Here is a 16,620-nt window from a genome sequence, read left to right on the forward strand (position 1 = left end):
AATTTATGCTTTTGAACTGTGGTGTTGGAGAAGACTCCCTTGGACTGCAAGGAGATCCAAACAGTCCATCCTAAATGAACTCAGTCCTGAATATTCATTGGAAGGACTGATCTGTAGCTGAAACTCCAATACTTTGGCCATCTGATGGGAAGAACTGACTCATTGGAAAAGACCCTGATGCTGGGAAAGATTGAAGGCAGAAGGGGACAACAGAGGATGAGATGGTTGGATGGCATCACAGGAGTTGATGATGGACAGGGAGGCCTGGTGTGCTGCAGTCCATGGGGTTGCAAAGAATCGGACATGACTGAGCAACTGAACTGAACTGAATTGACAGAGCAAATTCCTAGACAGGTTGAGAAGAAGTACAGGGTCCTCGAGGAGGAGAAAAGGGTCTGGGGCTCTCAAGGAGGAGATAGGGGTCTGGAATTCTCAAGGAGGAGGAAAGGACAAAAGTTTTTTTCTACATTCCTTAGTAAGGATTATATAACAATAATGCATCCTGCTTGAGGACATGTTTCTCCTTCTGGAAAACCTTCTGACTAATCCTGTTATCTTAAAGTGTATATAATAGGAGTGGGTCTAGTAAGGTCTTTACAACCTTGAGACATTCTTTTGCTTTATTGTAATAACCAATTAAAAAGTATATAATTTCCTTGCTAAGACTAGGGATTGGGGCACTCTCTGTCCCCTTCTGATGTCTGTGTCAGAAGTTTTATCTGTCCCTTTCTCACTTTAATAAAACTCTGCTACACAAAAGCTCTTGAGTGATTAAGCCTGGTCCCTGGTTCCGAAGTGAAATCTTCTTTGGAGATTGCAAATCTGACACCATTCACTGTAAATCATCATCTTGGCTACTCATCCGGGATCTTCAGAACAAGGTAAGAACACTCAGAGCTCTAGACTCTCTGCTTTCTCAGTATACACATTTTCTGCTTTACTTTCCTAACTCTACAGTGTGCCTGTGTGAACGAATGACACACCCTGCTTGAAGCAAGTGATGAGCCTTTCTCTGCGGTTTTGCGGTGCCTCGTAATGACTGAAGGCAGCCCCAGAAAGGAGAACCCTGTCGGGGGATTAATCCAACCTGCCAATGCCAAGAGATACCCAAGGTCCCTGTGAGGAGAGCTGCCAGAAATGGGTGAAGCGTGTGGACCAAACTTTCCTTTCGCAGTCACCTTTTCCTGGTCTCTTTGACCATTTCGTAATTGCTTGGGAAATTAGAACTACTAACCTAATCTGTCGGATGAGGACTTTCAAGGGACTTGTGATCCATGCTGTTACTATGTACTTTTACTTAGACCCCATGTATGGAAGCGCCTAGCCTTGCTAGGAGCCAAAAATTACAAGAGCACATTTGGGAGTGAGGCAGAGCTCTAGCTCCAGGAATGTCTCTCAGGCTAGAGGTCTCTCTCTTGGCTGCCTGCCTCAGGGGCCAGCGACTAAAAGTGAGTCTTCGTTATGGCTGTGCCTCGGATCTATGTGGATAGAAGCACTGCTGGTGACCATAAGGTTTTTGTGGACACAGGTTGGGAACTGCAGGATCTGGTCAGATTGAAAGTGCAATGGGCGTCCTCCTTTGGTAGCACTAGCTCTTAGTGGACCAGAGGAGGCTCTTTAGTGGCTTTTGTCCCAACTCCTTAGATATTCTTTCTGTGGAATCTGTGGGAATGAACTGGAAGGACTGACTCTAATAACTCAAGGACAAAAATAAATTTTTCCTCACTGGCCAGCCCTTCACCATCTCTTTTGCTATCACTTATACTGGTGCGGTGATGCTTGGAAGGAACATGTTGGTTTTACGCTTGTACTGGTTTTATTGTGTCCAGGAATATACTCAGGGTCATGCACAGGCACTCAGGAGATGAATGTTTCTCCCAGCAGCCTTAGCTTGGGAGGCATTCTGGAAGGTCACTCTGATTGCACCCCAGGTGGCAACAGAGATAAGCAAGGTTTTAATGGTGAGGAACTGGATGTCAGTCAGGGATGCTATCAGGTCTACCCCTGGCGCATCTCCACCCCATCTCGGTGGTAGAGCCAGGGGGGACGAGTATGGTGCCTGCATTGGTAAGGGACAGACTAAGTCCGACCAGGGAAGGAAAGCTTTGGTGTAAAGTCTGTCTATACCCTCATCTAAAGCAGGGAGGGATACCTCCGGTAGAAAGATGCACTGGTCATTTTTTTTTCTCTCTTACAGATGGGAGCTAACAATTCCAGCCTCACTTCTTTGAACTGTATCTTGAAAAACTGGGACAAGTTTGATCCCGAGTTTAAAAAAGACATGCCTGATCTTCTGTGATACTGAATGGCCACGGTATCCACTGGAGGATGGTGAATGGTGGCTGGTTGGAGGGTCTCTTAATTATAATACTGTTTTACAATTAGACTTGTTCTGTAGAAAACAAGGGAAATGGATAGAAGTAGCATATATGTTGCCCTTCTTCTCTCTGCGAGACATGGCGGACTTATGTCCTAAGGGTATAGATTTGGATATGAAACCTTCAGCTCCCTCTTGTCCTCCTACTTTGCCCCCATACCCAGGGCTCCAAACTGAGCAAACTGAAAGTCAGGGAACACCCCCAGGAAGGGTTGCCTTGGTCTCAGTAAAAGCCCAAACTGAGATTCAGACCGCCCATTTAGAGTTCCAAACAACCCCAAGGGCCTCACCAGCAACCTATAGCATCTCTGAGCAGAGAATTAGCTGTGGTGTCACCTGGGTGGCCACACTAAGTGTAATCACGGCCACTGCTTTAGTAACACTTGAAGCTCTCAAAATAATCCGTGGGTGAAATCTTACTGTACTGACTTCTCGTGATGTGACTGGAATCTTAAACTCTAAGGTTAATACTTGGATGACAGACAGTAGGCTTTTTAAATATCAGTCATTGCTGTTAGAAGGACCAATAACTAAGCTTAAAGTCTGTGGAAACTTAAATCCTGCCACTTTCCTTCCTGAGAAAGAAAATGAAACACCTGATCATGATTGTTCCCAATTTCTAACTTTGAACTATGCAGCTCAGGAGGATCTGACGGATACCCCATTAGACAATCCTGACATGGAAATATTTACAGATGGCAGTTCTTTTGTTTGGGATGGGAAGTGTAAAGTAGGTTATGCCATGGTGATGGCTGAACAGGTTTTAGAAGCAAAATCTCTCCCCCAGGAAATGAGTGCTCAGCTAGCAGAGCTTGTGGCTCTGACCCGAGCTCTAGAGTTAAGCAAAGGGCAGCAAGTAAATATCTACACTGATTCTAAGTATGCTTATTTGACTTTACAGGCTCATGCTGCAATATGGAAAGAAAGACAGTTTAAAATGGCAACAGGAGAATCTATTAAGCATTTCAGAGAGATTGAGAGACTTTTAATGGTATATATTGTTCTAAAGAAGTAGCTGTTATCCATTGCAAAGGGCACAGCAGGGATGGGAGTAAAGTAGCCTAAGGTAATCAGCTGGCTGACTGTCAAGCCAGAAAGGCGGTGCTTTGTGAAACCGCCTCACTGCAGACGCCTTTGATCTGAACAGGTCCTGTGGAACAGGAAAAACCACAATATACTAAGGAAGAATTTAAAAGATATGAGAAAAGAGGAGCAAAGATTACCGATAAAGGATGGTTACAGTCCAAGGATGGATGATTAATAATTCCTGAAAATGCTCAATGGAAAATTCTTAAGGGTTTATACCAGAGTTTTCATTTAGGTGTTGAGAGTACTTACCAGATGGCTTCTCGTTTGTTTGAAGGCGGAAGTGTAATGAAAACTTTAAAGAACATTATCAAAAGATGTGAGGTTTGTCAGAAAAATAACTCAAACACTGAAAAGCTAGCAAAATCTGGGTGGAAAATATCCTGGAGAGGACCGGGAAATTGGTTTTACTTACATGCCAAAAGCTAATGGGTATTCTTGCTTACAGGTTTGGGTGGATTCTTGCTTCCTGGATGGATCGAGGCTTTTCCCTGTCATAGTGAACAGGCTAAGGAGGTTATACAGATTTTAATCCATGAAATTTTTCCCAGGTTTGGGCTGCCACAGAGCCCTCAGAGTGACAGTGGCTCCGCCTTTAAAGCTGCTGTAACTCAGGGGGTGTCAAAAGCTCTAGGAATAGAATATCACTTACACTGTTTCTGGAGACCCCAATCCTCAGGAAAGGTTGAAAAAGCTAATGACATTATTAAGAGACATCTGCGCAAATTAACTCAAGAGATGCAGGACAATTGGCTTAAAGTTCTACCCATAGCTTTAATGAGGGCTTGAACTGCTCCCCCAAAGGAGGAACTGTCCCCCTTTGAATGTACTTATGGAAGACCTTTCTTACGCACAGACATTGTTATAGACCCCGAAGCCTTGGAATTAGCTAATTATGTAACTCAGCTCTCAGCTTTTCAACAGGCATTAATGGAACTCTGGGAGGTGACTCCTGACCCAGCCTCTGAGTCAAGCAAGCCTCTCTTTGAGCCAGGAACTGAGGATCTGGGGGCCAATCCCTCGAGCCCCTCTGGGAAGGCCCTTGCCAGGTTATTCTTTCTTTTTCCACAGCAGTCAAAGTGCCAGGAATTGATTTGTGGGTACATCACACTCGAGTTAAGAGGTGGCACCCTGGCCAGAACTAAATGATGTCATTTTATGTCTTTACTTGCTATTGTCTGGCTTTGTACTTTTCAAATGGGCCTGATAATCTATGTCAGCCTGCTTCTGCTGACTCCAAAAATCCTGGGTCTGCCATTTGATCCTCAAGACAATGACTTCCTGTCTTGGGCTCACTCCTATGCTGCATTCCACAATCGGTCTAACTGCTGGGTCTGCAGACCACTCCCTTCTTCATCAGTGGAAGGCTTCCTGTGTGGGTTTCTCCACTTCAAGGAAAGGACTTCCTTCAACTCTGAAAATACCTTCACCAACAACAATCATATGTCATGCCTCTTCTTGATCTGATGACATCTAACAATCCTAAGAGGGACTGGTATAACATATTGTACCTTAACTATGGACATAATGTGACTTTTAATTTTAATTAAGTTTTAACTTGGCTTAATGACTATTTTGCCTTATATCTGTAACTGTAAAACAGGATTTGTTTCTAACTGTCTGAAAGCTTTTAAGTTACAAATGGTTGTCCATGCTCCTGTGAGTGCCACAGCCACCTCCAACTATTACTTGGGGACCCTGGATCAGAGACTCTCAACATGAGGGTTAGGAGAATATGTTGCCTCAACAATTTAGGGATGGAAGGAAGTAGTTATGGAACGAAATGACGCTCCTTTCCCTTGGCATCATAATTCTCCTAAAAGAAAAGGGGGAATGAGAGAGTCAATTCCTAGGCAGATTGAGAAGTCCAGGGTCCCCAAGGAGGAGAAAGGGGTCTGGGGCTCTCAAGGAGGAGATAGGGGTCTGGAATTCTCAAGGAGGAGGAATTTTTTCCTACATTCCTTAGTAAGGATTATATAACAATAATGTATCCTGCTTGAGGACATGTTTCTCCTTCTGGAACACCTTCTGACTAATCCTATTATCTTAAAATGTATATTATGGGAGTGGGTCTAGTAAGGTCTTTAACAACCTTGAGACATTCTTTTGCTTTATTGTAATAACCAATTAAAAAGCATATAATTTCCTTGCTAAGACTAGGGATTGGGGCACTCTCCCTCCCCTTCTGATGTCTACATCAGAAGCTTTGTCTGTCCCTTTCTCGCTTTAATAAAACTCTCCTTCACAAAACCTCTTGAGTGATCAATCCTGGTCCCTGGTCCCGGAGTGAAATTTTCTTCTTTGGTGATCACAAATCTGACACCATTCACCATAAGCTATCAACAGGATGGTGGGTTAGCCTAGGTGATCACAGTGGGAACAGAGAAGGTAAGTGGAGGCAGAGCCTTGAGGACTTGACAAGGATGGAATGGGTGGGAGGTGAGAGAAAGTTGGTCGTCTGGTATCAGTCCTATACTTTTTCTTGAGCAATTGGGTTGGTGGTGGTAGCTTTTACTGAAAATAGGAGAAAGAACAAGTTTGGGGAAGAAAATAAGACAGGAGGGAAGAGGGCAGGGCACAACTTTTAAAGAATGACATGGATGTTGAGAAAAACAGGATACGACAAAAGCTGGTTAGACTCTACTAGGCCCAAGATGGTGAAAGATTCAACTTCCAATAGACTTTGAGCTTCATTATACACTCATTGTAATACATTCAGTTCAGTTCAGTTCAGTCACTCAGTCGTGTCCGACTCTTTGCGACCCCATGAATCGCAGCATGCCAGGCCTCCCTGTCCATCACCAACTCCCGGAGTTCACTCAAACTCACATCCATCAAGTCAGTGATGTCATCCAGCCATCTCATCCTCTGTTGTCCCCTTCTCCTCCTGCCCCCAATCCCTCCCAGCATCAGAGTCTTTTCCAATGAGTCAACTCTTCGCATGAGGTGGCCAAAGTATTGGAGTTTCAGCTTTAACATCATTCCTTCCAATGAACACCCAGGACTGATCTCCTTTAGAATGGACTGGTTGGATCTCCTTGCAGTCCAAGGGACTCTCAAGAGTCTTCTCCAATACCACAGTTCAAAAGCATCAATTCTTCAGCGCTCAGGTTTCTTTACAATCCAACTCTCACATCCATACATGACCACTGGAAAAACCATAGCCTTGACTAGATGGACCTTTGTTGGCAAAATAATGTGTCTCTGCTTTTCAACATGCTATCTCAGTTGGTCATAACTTTCCTTCCAAGGAGTAAGCGTCTTTTAATTTCCAATCACCATCTACAGTGATTTTGGAGCCCAAGAAAATAAAGTCTTGACACTGTTTCCACTGTTTCCCCATCTATTTCCCATGAAGTGATGGGACCAGATGCCATGATCTTCGTTTTCTGAATGTTGAGCTTTAAGCCAACTTTTTCACTCTCCTCTTTCACTTTCATCAAGAGGCTTTTTAGTTCCTCTTCACTTTCTGCCATAAGGGTGGTGTCATCTGCATATCTGAGGTTATTGATATTTCTCCCAGCAATCTTGATTCCAGCTTGTGTTTCTTCCAGCCCAGCATTTCTCATGATGTACTCTGCATATAAGTTAAATAAGCAGGGTGACAATATACAGCCTTGATGTACTCCTTTTCCTAATTGGAACCAGTCTGTTGTTCCATGTCCAGTTCTAACTGTTGCTTCCTGACCTGCGTATAGGTTTCTTAAGAGGCAGGTCTGGTATTCCCATCTCTTGAAGAATTTTCCACAGTTTATTATGATCCACACAGTCAAAGGCTTTGGCATAGTCAATAAAGCAGAAATAGATGTTTTTCTGGAACTCTCTTGCTTTTTCCATGATCCAGCGGATGTTGGCAATTTGATCTCTGGTTCCTCTGCCTTTTCTAAAACCAGCTTGAACATCTGGAAGTTCACGGTTCACATATTGCTGAAGCCTGGCTTGGAGAACGTTGAGCATTACTTTACTAGCGTGTGAGATGAGTGCAATTGTGCGGTAGTTGAGCATTCTTTGGCATTGGCTTTCTTTGGGATTGGAATGAACACTGACCTTTTCCAGTCCTGTGGCCACTGCTGAGTTTTCCAAATTTGCTGGCATATTGAATGCAGCACTTTCCCAGCATCATCTTTCAGGATTTGAAATAGCTCAGCTGGAATTCCATCACCTCCACTAGCTTGTTCATAGTGATGCTTTCTAAGGCCCACTTGACTTCACATTCCAGGATGTCTGACTCTAGGTGAGTGATCATACCATCGTGATTATCTTGGTTATGAAGATCTTTTTTGTACAGTTCTTCTGTGTATTCTTGCCACCTCTTCTTAATATCTTCTGCTTCTGTTAGGTCCATACCATTTCTGTCCTTTGTAATGCATTAGCACATGCTAAATAATACACCCACAGGCCCCATGACAGCTCCAAGGCTGACCCTAAAAGGTCAAAAAATGGGTGGTGGCCCAATTGCTAGACATCCTCAGTCCTTCCCTCAAATAAATAATCCTCCCACTTAATAGCCTATGAAATGACCCAGCCCATAAAAACTAACCCCTCCTGCACCCAAGGGAGGCTCAAACTTTCTGAGTCTGACTATATTCTGCCTAAGGAATTCAAATCTCTGCTTTCACTTTACTTTGACTCACTCTTGAATTCTTTCCTGGGAGAAGCCAAGGACTCTCACTCGGTGGCCTGTCCCAGGGATTCTCCAGAGACCTAGGATATGATCATTCTCTCGTTCTCGTACAACAAAAATCAAGAGTTCTGTTTTGGCTATACATTTCAGATGTTATTAGACATTCATGGAGATTTCAGGGGAGAGATCAGGCCAGACGTACAGACTTGGTAGCTGAATACATAACATTTACATGTGGTAATGTAAAGCCATGGGACTAGACAAAATCACTTTGCTGACAAAGGTCCATCTAGTCAAAGCTAGGTTTTTCCAGTAGTCATGTATAGGTGTGAGAGTTGGACCATAAAGGAGGCTGAGCACCAAAGAATTGATGCTTTCAAACTGTTGTGCTGGGAAAGATTCTTGAGAGTCCCTTGGACAGCAAGGAGATCAAACCAGTCAATCCTAAAGGAAATCAACCCTGAATATTCATTGGCAGGACTGATACTGAAGCTGAAGCTCTAATATTTTGGCCACCTGATGTGAAGACCTGACTCACTGGAAAATAACTTGATGCTGGGAAAGACAGAGGGCAGGAGGAGAAGGGGGGACAGAGGATGAGATGGTTGGATGGCATCACTGACTCAATGAACATGAGTTTGAGCAAACTCTGGGAGATAGTGAAGAACAGGGAAGCCTGGCATGCGGCAATCCATGGGGTCGCAAAGAGTCAGACATGACTGAGAGACTAAACAACAACAGGCAAAACCACACAGGGAGAAAGTGTTGCTAAAGAGATGGGACGTAGGCTGACCAAACAGTCTAGTAAGAGAAATAGTAAAAACCAGCAAAGGAGACTTGGTGAAATGAGACCACAGGAGGAAAACTCAAAGTTGTATCACAGAAGCTGAGAGAAGAGAGTGAGTTGTTTTTTGACCAACTGGGTCAAAAGTAAGTGTGAGATCATGTAGGAAGCAAATGGAAAAATGGAGCTGGAGGGGAACTTGAAGTCAAGGAACTTGGAACTGTGCCTTCCTAAACAGGATAAATTAATCTTATTTTGGTGGGGGGGGGTTATGTCTTTTACCTATTGTTTAATCCATAGGTTAGCAAGGAGGGACTCATTTTGAAGATGGGTGATATGCAGCCTATTTTTTTTAATATTTAAAAATTTTATCAGCTTTATTGAGGAATGATTGCCATCTACAGAGCATGTCTACATGTGAATGGAGATGAACTGTCAGAGAAAAAGGGAGGGGGCAGCTTCAGAAGAGAAGTCTGAGGGAATGTGCTTCAGAGAACAAGCAGAAGAAGGGGGGGCAGGCCTGCGACGGGAGCAGGGACACTCGGCTGGAAAGGGAAAGAGAAGAGAGAAGGTGGGTGACCTGCCAGGCAGGTTGGTAGGCTTGGAGATGGGAAGGTGGGGTTCTCAGTGTAAAAGGAGGTGAAGTCATCTCCTGGCTCCTCCATCGCAGACACCCATGGCAAAGGGCAAGGGTCACCAGGCCCTCTGAGCCTCTTCACCTGTTCTCAGTGGGACTCTCCCTGAGAGCCCTCTTCCCGTGGGGCCTCCTCAGGGAAGGATGTCCTCCCCTTACTCCACAGTCCGCCATACAGCACGCAGGGTAGAGAGCACAGCCTCCATACCTTCCTCCTTCCAAACTGTTCCTTCTTCTCCTCCAATACAAACAAAGGCAAACAAAACCCCAGGGCTTGGGACAGTACTTGGCACCCCACAGATGTTCAATCGATACTTTTTTTTTTTTTTAACCAACCCTACCCTTACAAAGGTTAGTCCCTCCAGCCATATCATCTGTGTCCCCTGATGTTGCTGTCATCCTGGGGGCGGGGGGCGGTGGCGGGGAGTGCTCCACCTTGGCCATGCAGTTTGGTGTCCTCAAACTCAGAGAAGTTAATCTCTGGTGGTCCTATCCAGTCACTGCTGTTAGGGTCCCATCTAAGGACCGTCAGACCTTCCCGCCCCTGCCCTTGGTGGAGTTGCTGTGGAAACTGAGGACTGTATGCCTGCCTGCTAAGTTGCTTAAGTCGTGTCGGGCTCTTTGCGACCCCATGGACTGTAGCCCGCCAGGCTCCTCTGTCCATGGGGATTCTCCAGGCAATAATACTGGAGCGGGTTGCCATTTCCTTCTCCAGAGAACTGTATTCTTGCCCTTAACTTCCGCTCCGCCCATCTTGTGAAAGAGTTCCCCCTAGTGGACAATCAATGCACATGCAAGCTCTGAATTCCCAGGGACACAAAGACTGTTTTGAAAGCGCCTGGTAAAAAAAAAAAACGAAGAGTAATTGTTTTACTCAACAGACGTTTCTTGTACCCTGTTATGAGTCTGGCTTATCTGAAATTATTTTGAGGTGCACAGTTTCGCTGTTATCACACCAGCAGACATCAAACCAAGAAGGCAGTCCAGAGCTTCAGGCCCCTGTGGCCTCTGACAGAGTAGGTTGTTACGTAATAAAAACAGAGGGACTCAAGATGGGGTACGATATAGGAAGAAGCAAGGCCAGTTCAGCTCTGGAGGGCTTTATTGGAAAAACTGAAGCTAAGCCATTTTTTCGATAAATTTATTCAACAAACTTATAGTGCGTACCACCCTTTTTTTGCCAGGCCCTGAGCTGGAGAAAGATGAATCAGACCCCACCCCAGGCCTGAAACTGCTCACTAATACAGTGTGCATGGGAGGACTCCCTCTCTTATCCACTCAGCAGACACGTACCCAGGACCTAACCTACGCTGGGGACTGTGCTGAGGGTATTAGGAGCAAGCGACGTGAGCTACAAGAAAACTGTTCACTGTCTATGTAAAGGGCAGTATATTCTGGAGATAACTGCTCCAGGGGAGGGAGGTGCTGGAGGGGAGAGGGGTGCAAGGTGGGAAAAAGGAAGCAGGCTGACATTTGGATAGGGTTGAAGACAGGTCTGGAAAGGCCTCAGTGAAGAAAGCCTAAACTGGGAAGTGATGGATGAGTGGGAGTGGTCACTTTGCCACGTGGAGGTGGGGCAAGGGGAGGGAGGTCACAGAGCCATACAATCTAGTCTTCTCCAGGTTGTATGATTAAGTCTCCTGACATGATTCTACCGCCAGCTCACCCCCTTGCTCCAGTGCCAGCTACAACTCTCTACTGCGCCTGACCTTGACCTAGGTGCCTCCACCACTCCACTCCCTCACCGGTGACTCCTCCCCAGCTAGGAGACTCTGCTCCAGCTGGAATCAATTCCAACATGGCACTGCTAATCAACATAGGTGCCCATGTATCCCTGCAGGGGTCAAACAAATACAAAGTAGACAGTGCTGCTGAAGGCAAGATAAGACAGACATTCAATTTCAACACTGCTTCTGAAAAAATAATCTAGGTTGGGAGTGAACCCCAGGATCTCATGTGCATACCTTAACCCCAGTGCCTGTATACCCTTTCTGCCCCACCCCCCAGGCTTCCTGGACCTGGGGGTTCAGCCTGTCCTCCTGGACACAGGTGGCTCTTACTGTCTGGTGGGCCTCCCTGCCCTGGCCTCCTTGGCCAGGCCCATTCCCTCTTCATGTACCATTTTATTCTCCACACCTAGGTGGTCCCTAGTCATGTCCCTCCTCTTTCTTGCCGGGGCCTCTGTGCCCAGCTAGATCAGCACAGTCCATTTTGTTGTCTGAACAAAGGCCTTCCAGCTGGCCTCCAGCCTCTAGTCTCCCTGCAGTGCTGGCTCGCAATGCCATCTGGCATTCTAGGATCTCCACGATCTGGTCCTGGCCTACCTTCCTAGGTCTTCCTGGAGTGAGACCTCTACCAAACCTCCACCAAATGGCCTCCCTGCCATTCCCTAGACACATCTTGTACTTCCCTGTGTCTAGGCCTTTACACCAGGCTCCTTTCCAGAATGCTCTCCTCCCCTTTCTACCTTCCCTAATCCTTCCCATCTTGAAGGCTCAGCTCAAATACCACCTTCTCAGAGAATCCTCTTTGATTTCTCCTGTTGAAAACAGAATCTCCTTTTTCTGAACCATTGTAGGAGCAGGGAAGAAAAATAATATCCTATAAACACCTTCCATGTGCTACATTTTAAAACCACAGGCTTTGGAGTCAGACAGCTCTGGTTTGAATCTGGTTAGCTGTATAAACGTGTGTAACAGCATCTTTCATCTCTCTGTGCTTCAGTGCTTTAGCTTGAAAAATATAAAAATGCCAAACCCCACCATTCATTCATTTGAACATTTGGATATCTAATATGTGCCAGAATCTATACTCTTGTGGTTATTTTGAGAATTAAATGGAATGATGCATGGAAAGTGGCTGGCGCATAGGCGACCCCAATAAATAAAAACCTATTAATACTACCACCATTATTCAATCTAGTTTTTTAGAAGAACAGTCCTCAGGGTGATTTCTATTGGAGGGGATGTGCCACATAAGTCCGGGAACCAGAGCCAGCCCTGAACCCAGGAAGATTTTAACAACTGCAAGAGCATGTGGCTGATTCCTAGTGCAGAACGTGACTGTCATTTTCTGCACAACTTGCCCATCAGTACCAAGGCAGCACCTTCCGTCTGCCAAGGCTGTCTCGGACACTCAGTAAGGCTCTTTGTGAATAGGAGAAAACGTCTCAGAGCCAGTCTGCCCAGTTCTCATGGCCACCTTCGGCCATCTGGAGCAGACCCAGCCATCTCCCTTACCTTCATACTGGACTTCCAAGTGCATCGTGCGTAGCACCTTCAGCACGCAGTCCACGATGCTGGGGTGTGTGGTCCCAATGATTGACTGGCAAGACAGACAGGGCGACAAGGTGGTTACTCTTTCCATCTAGTCCACCTGGGAGAAGTGAAAAGCTGACTTCCAAACAGCCAGGCAGCCTGGCTGAATGGGGAGTTAGGGGGTACGGGTGAGCAGCCGTGAGTCACGGGGCCTTGGCCCCCACACTGAAGAGGTTCATTTCTTCTGGAGAGGAGAGGTGGAGATGGGCAGCTGAAAATCACCCTAGAATCTGCCAAGGTTGCCTCTGGGCCGCCTGGCTCAGGAGGCACTCGGTGGAGGCTAGCCGGCCATTGCTAGAAGAGCAGACACCAGTTGGCCGTCTGGGATGGGCACACGCCCGAGAGAAGGGAACTCATCTAAGATCCTAAGTCTCTTCTTCAGCAAGACCTCAACAATCAGGCAGCCCCCGCCCCTTCTGCATCTCCCCTCTGCCTGAGCGTAGGGTTCCTGTGCTTCGGCGTTAAACATCCTCATGCTCACCCAGCTTCAGTGCAACTGTCTTTCAACTCTGTCTCTTCTCACTACTGCTCGCTGCCTCTTTACACCTAAGCTTCTGAGGGGAAGCCACGTCTCTGTCCTCCATGCATCCTTTGACAGGAGGCTATAATTTTTGTTTTCCTGCCATTGGATAGTCCCTCAATTCACCAAAACTTTTCCTGCTGGGCCCAGCTTTCTGTTGTACCCACATAATCTCTCTACTGCATTTGAGCCAGCTGATCATGTCTTGCTTCTTGAAACTCCTTTCCATTCATTTTCACAGATCTGTGTTTTTCTGTTCTCCTTTTATGGCTTCTGGTTCTTTTTCAAAGAGGCAGCATGGTATATGGAGAGAATAAGGTCTTGAGGTAGAGCTGGATTTAATAGTCACTTAGTAAATATCTTCTGTGTGCGGCCTTGAATAAGTCACTGAACATCCTTCTAAGGCTTGGTTCCATCACCCATCGAGGGGTTGATAGTCCTTGTCTCCATCACCCATTGTGAAGACTGAAAGAGACAGTGTAAGTAAAGCCCTGAGCACCGTGAAGGAGGCACTTAAAACATGGGAACTGGAAATAATAATGCTAATCAGATGTTTTACTGGTCTTCCTGAGCTCATCTCTTAAATGTTGGCGGTGTTCCTTCTCTTCTTACGTGCTACATTCTACCTGGGTGATCTTATTTACTTCTGCTCTTTCAGATACCACTTCTCCACTCAGAAACTCCAGCAAAAGTCCATCTTCATTTCGGGTCTCTCTGGAGCCTCAGACTTTAATTTCCTGCTGTCCTAAGGGGGTCTCTACTAGATGTCCCCAGCAGTGATTCCTCAGTGCAGCTAGGAATCATCATTGCCTGGGAAAACTTCAAGGCCCCCTGAAAGCTGTCAGATTCTCTGGGAGCGGGGCTCAGGATTTAGTATTATTTGCACAAGTGACCCATCTATATCTTTTGCAACTAACTTGGCCTGCTGCTCACATGGGCCCTTGGGAGCCATTGAGACTCATCAAGTTTATTGGGTCAAAACCTAACTCCTCCAAAATCAAATCCATGTTTCCTGTTCTCTTGGTGGCATACAACTCACCCATGAAGTCCAAAACTGGTGTCTTCTTGACAGCCTTTCTTTTTAAAGATTTTTTTAAAATGTGGATCATTTAAGAGTGACGGGTCTTCATGGATGTGGGGCTTTCTTTAGTTGTGGTGAGTCTGGGGCTACTCTTCGTTGTGGTACTTGGCCTTCTCATTACGGTGGCTTGTTGCAGAGCCTGGGCTTTAAGGGGCACAGGCTTCAGTAGTTGTGGCTCTCGGGCCCTAGAGCGCTGACTCAGTAGTTATAGTGCATGGGCTTACTCTCCTCGAGGCATGTGGATTCCTCATGGCCGAGGGATTGAACCTGTGGCCCCTGCATTGGCAGGCGGATTCTTAACCGCTGAACCACCAGGGAACTCCCTAAAGTCTTTATTGAATTTGCTACAATATTGTTTCTGTTTTATGTTTTGCTTTTTGGCCACGAGGCATGTGGGATCTTAGCTCACCAGCTAGGGCTCAACCCCCCACTCCTTGCATTGGAAGGTGAAGTCCCAACCACTGGACCACCAGAGAAGTCCCTCTTTGATCTTTTAGTTGTCTCTCTGCCTGCAGCCCCTCCTGGAGCTGTACTGAGAGCTTTAGATGGTTCATCTCAAAACCTCTCTTGGAGGCATGGTGTCCCCACCTCACTAGGCATGGTGTCTTCATGTGCTCATCACCATGCCCCAAAACTGACTTTTCTGTATGCCAGAGCACCCAGAGGAAGGCAGGAGCCGATGAAAGAAATGGAGCATTCCCATGCACTGGAGATCTGGCTCCTTTCTTCACTTACATGCGGCCTACAATGGCACCCTGCTTCTTTCCCTATCAAACTGACTCCTTTAATCTTTTCTACGGTCCTTCTATCATCCTTGTTGCTTGTCTCAACCACTTTTAAGTCTGCCAACACCTTTCTGATCCTTAAATAAACAGGACAAATCAGTCTGCTGGGAGACATGAACTCTCTGCCCTGCTCTGGCCTTCTGGAAGTAACGCTGATTGAACAGCCGACAGGCAGTGGGAGGTCGAGCTCCGTTTCTCATGCCTGTGTGGAGCGCAACTGTGGAAGGTAATTGTCAGATTACTGAGTTGGAATCAGAATCACTGGAGCGTGCGGCCTGGGCTTACCTGGGCAGTCCTGAGTGTCTGCAGGGCCAGCTGCTGAGCTTTCGGGGACGCACAGGGCAGCAGAGCTATCAGGCCTTTGTACACTTGATTCTGGTACTTGGGATTACCGTGGATCAAAGAATCCAACAGGACCTGCACTTCTTCCTGAGACTCTTCTGACTTGGACTTTGCCAAAAATTCTGCTATGGATCGTACACCTGAGCAAAGGAGAGAGGAGATGCTAGATGGGAAGGGCTTTATGAAAAGTATCCTCACTTGAGGTTATATAATATGAGATAATAGGAATAAGATCTATTTAACCAGTCCTGTTCAAAGCAAAATCGAGGCTCTGTTCTCATGTTGCATCACTGTTTTTTTCATCTAATGGTTATGTGTCTGGAGGATTTTGTTTCAACCTAGGCACGTTAGCTTGTCAAAATCTGTTTTCAAATTTAAAATGGCTTTGCAAAATGCACAAATGAAACTTGCCTGTTTGATGGTTGTATGATAACTAACACATAGGTAGCAGTCAGCACTAAATGTTTTAACAAAGTCTATTATATTTAGTCCTGGAAGCTACACTGAGAGAGAGGTGTTAGTCCCAATTTATGAATAAATACACCAAAGCTCAGAAAGACATGAGGGAAGGGCAGTGAGGGGTGCACTTTAGAGAGGTGTGCGTGGAGATGGCCTCTCCTGGGCAGATCTCAAGCAGAGTGCTTGGGGAACATCCTGAAATGACTGCGTGACTTCCTATCCTAACTGCCCTGGAAGCTCTTTGAGGATAAGGACTGCATTTTATTTAGCTTTGTATTCCCAGCACCTTAGTGTCTGCATGCATGCTCAGTTGCTTCAGTTGCACCTAACTCTTTGCAACCCGACACCAGGTTCCTCTGTCCATGGGATTCTCTCTGTCCATGGGATTCTCCAGGCAAGACTAACGAGTGGATTGCCATGCCCTTCTCCAAAGGATCTTCCCAACCCAGGGATTGAACCTGCATTTCCTGTATTGCAGGTGGACTCTTTATCATTGAGCCAGCAGGAAAGCCCAATTTAGTGTATACCTAGCACCATATTCAACAATTTTAGTTCAATTTTATTTCTAGAATTATTCACAAATGACTCAATAACTCTTTGCTGAATGGATG

The 16,620-nt window shown here is 45.9% G+C and overlaps 1 protein-coding gene across 4 annotated transcripts in view; it reads right to left on the reverse strand.

Moving 5' to 3' along the window:
* ARMH1 (armadillo like helical domain containing 1) overlaps positions 1–16,620 on the reverse strand; it is a 58,710-nt gene that overhangs the window by 16,641 nt on the left and 25,449 nt on the right. For all 4 annotated transcript variants that reach the window (XM_040231326.1, XM_040231324.1, XM_040231327.1 and 1 more), the window contains exons 6-7: positions 15,494–15,690; positions 12,745–12,829 (exon numbers count right to left, since the gene is read on the reverse strand). In XM_040231326.1, coding sequence (XP_040087260.1) covers positions 12,745–12,829; positions 15,494–15,690 — 282 coding nt within the window. The remainder of the gene's footprint in view (positions 1–12,744; positions 12,830–15,493; positions 15,691–16,620) is intronic.

This window comes from Oryx dammah, unplaced genomic scaffold (assembly GCF_014754425.2).
Source record: "Oryx dammah isolate SB20612 unplaced genomic scaffold, SCBI_Odam_1.1 HiC_scaffold_28, whole genome shotgun sequence".
NCBI lineage: Eukaryota > Metazoa > Chordata > Mammalia > Artiodactyla > Bovidae > Oryx > Oryx dammah.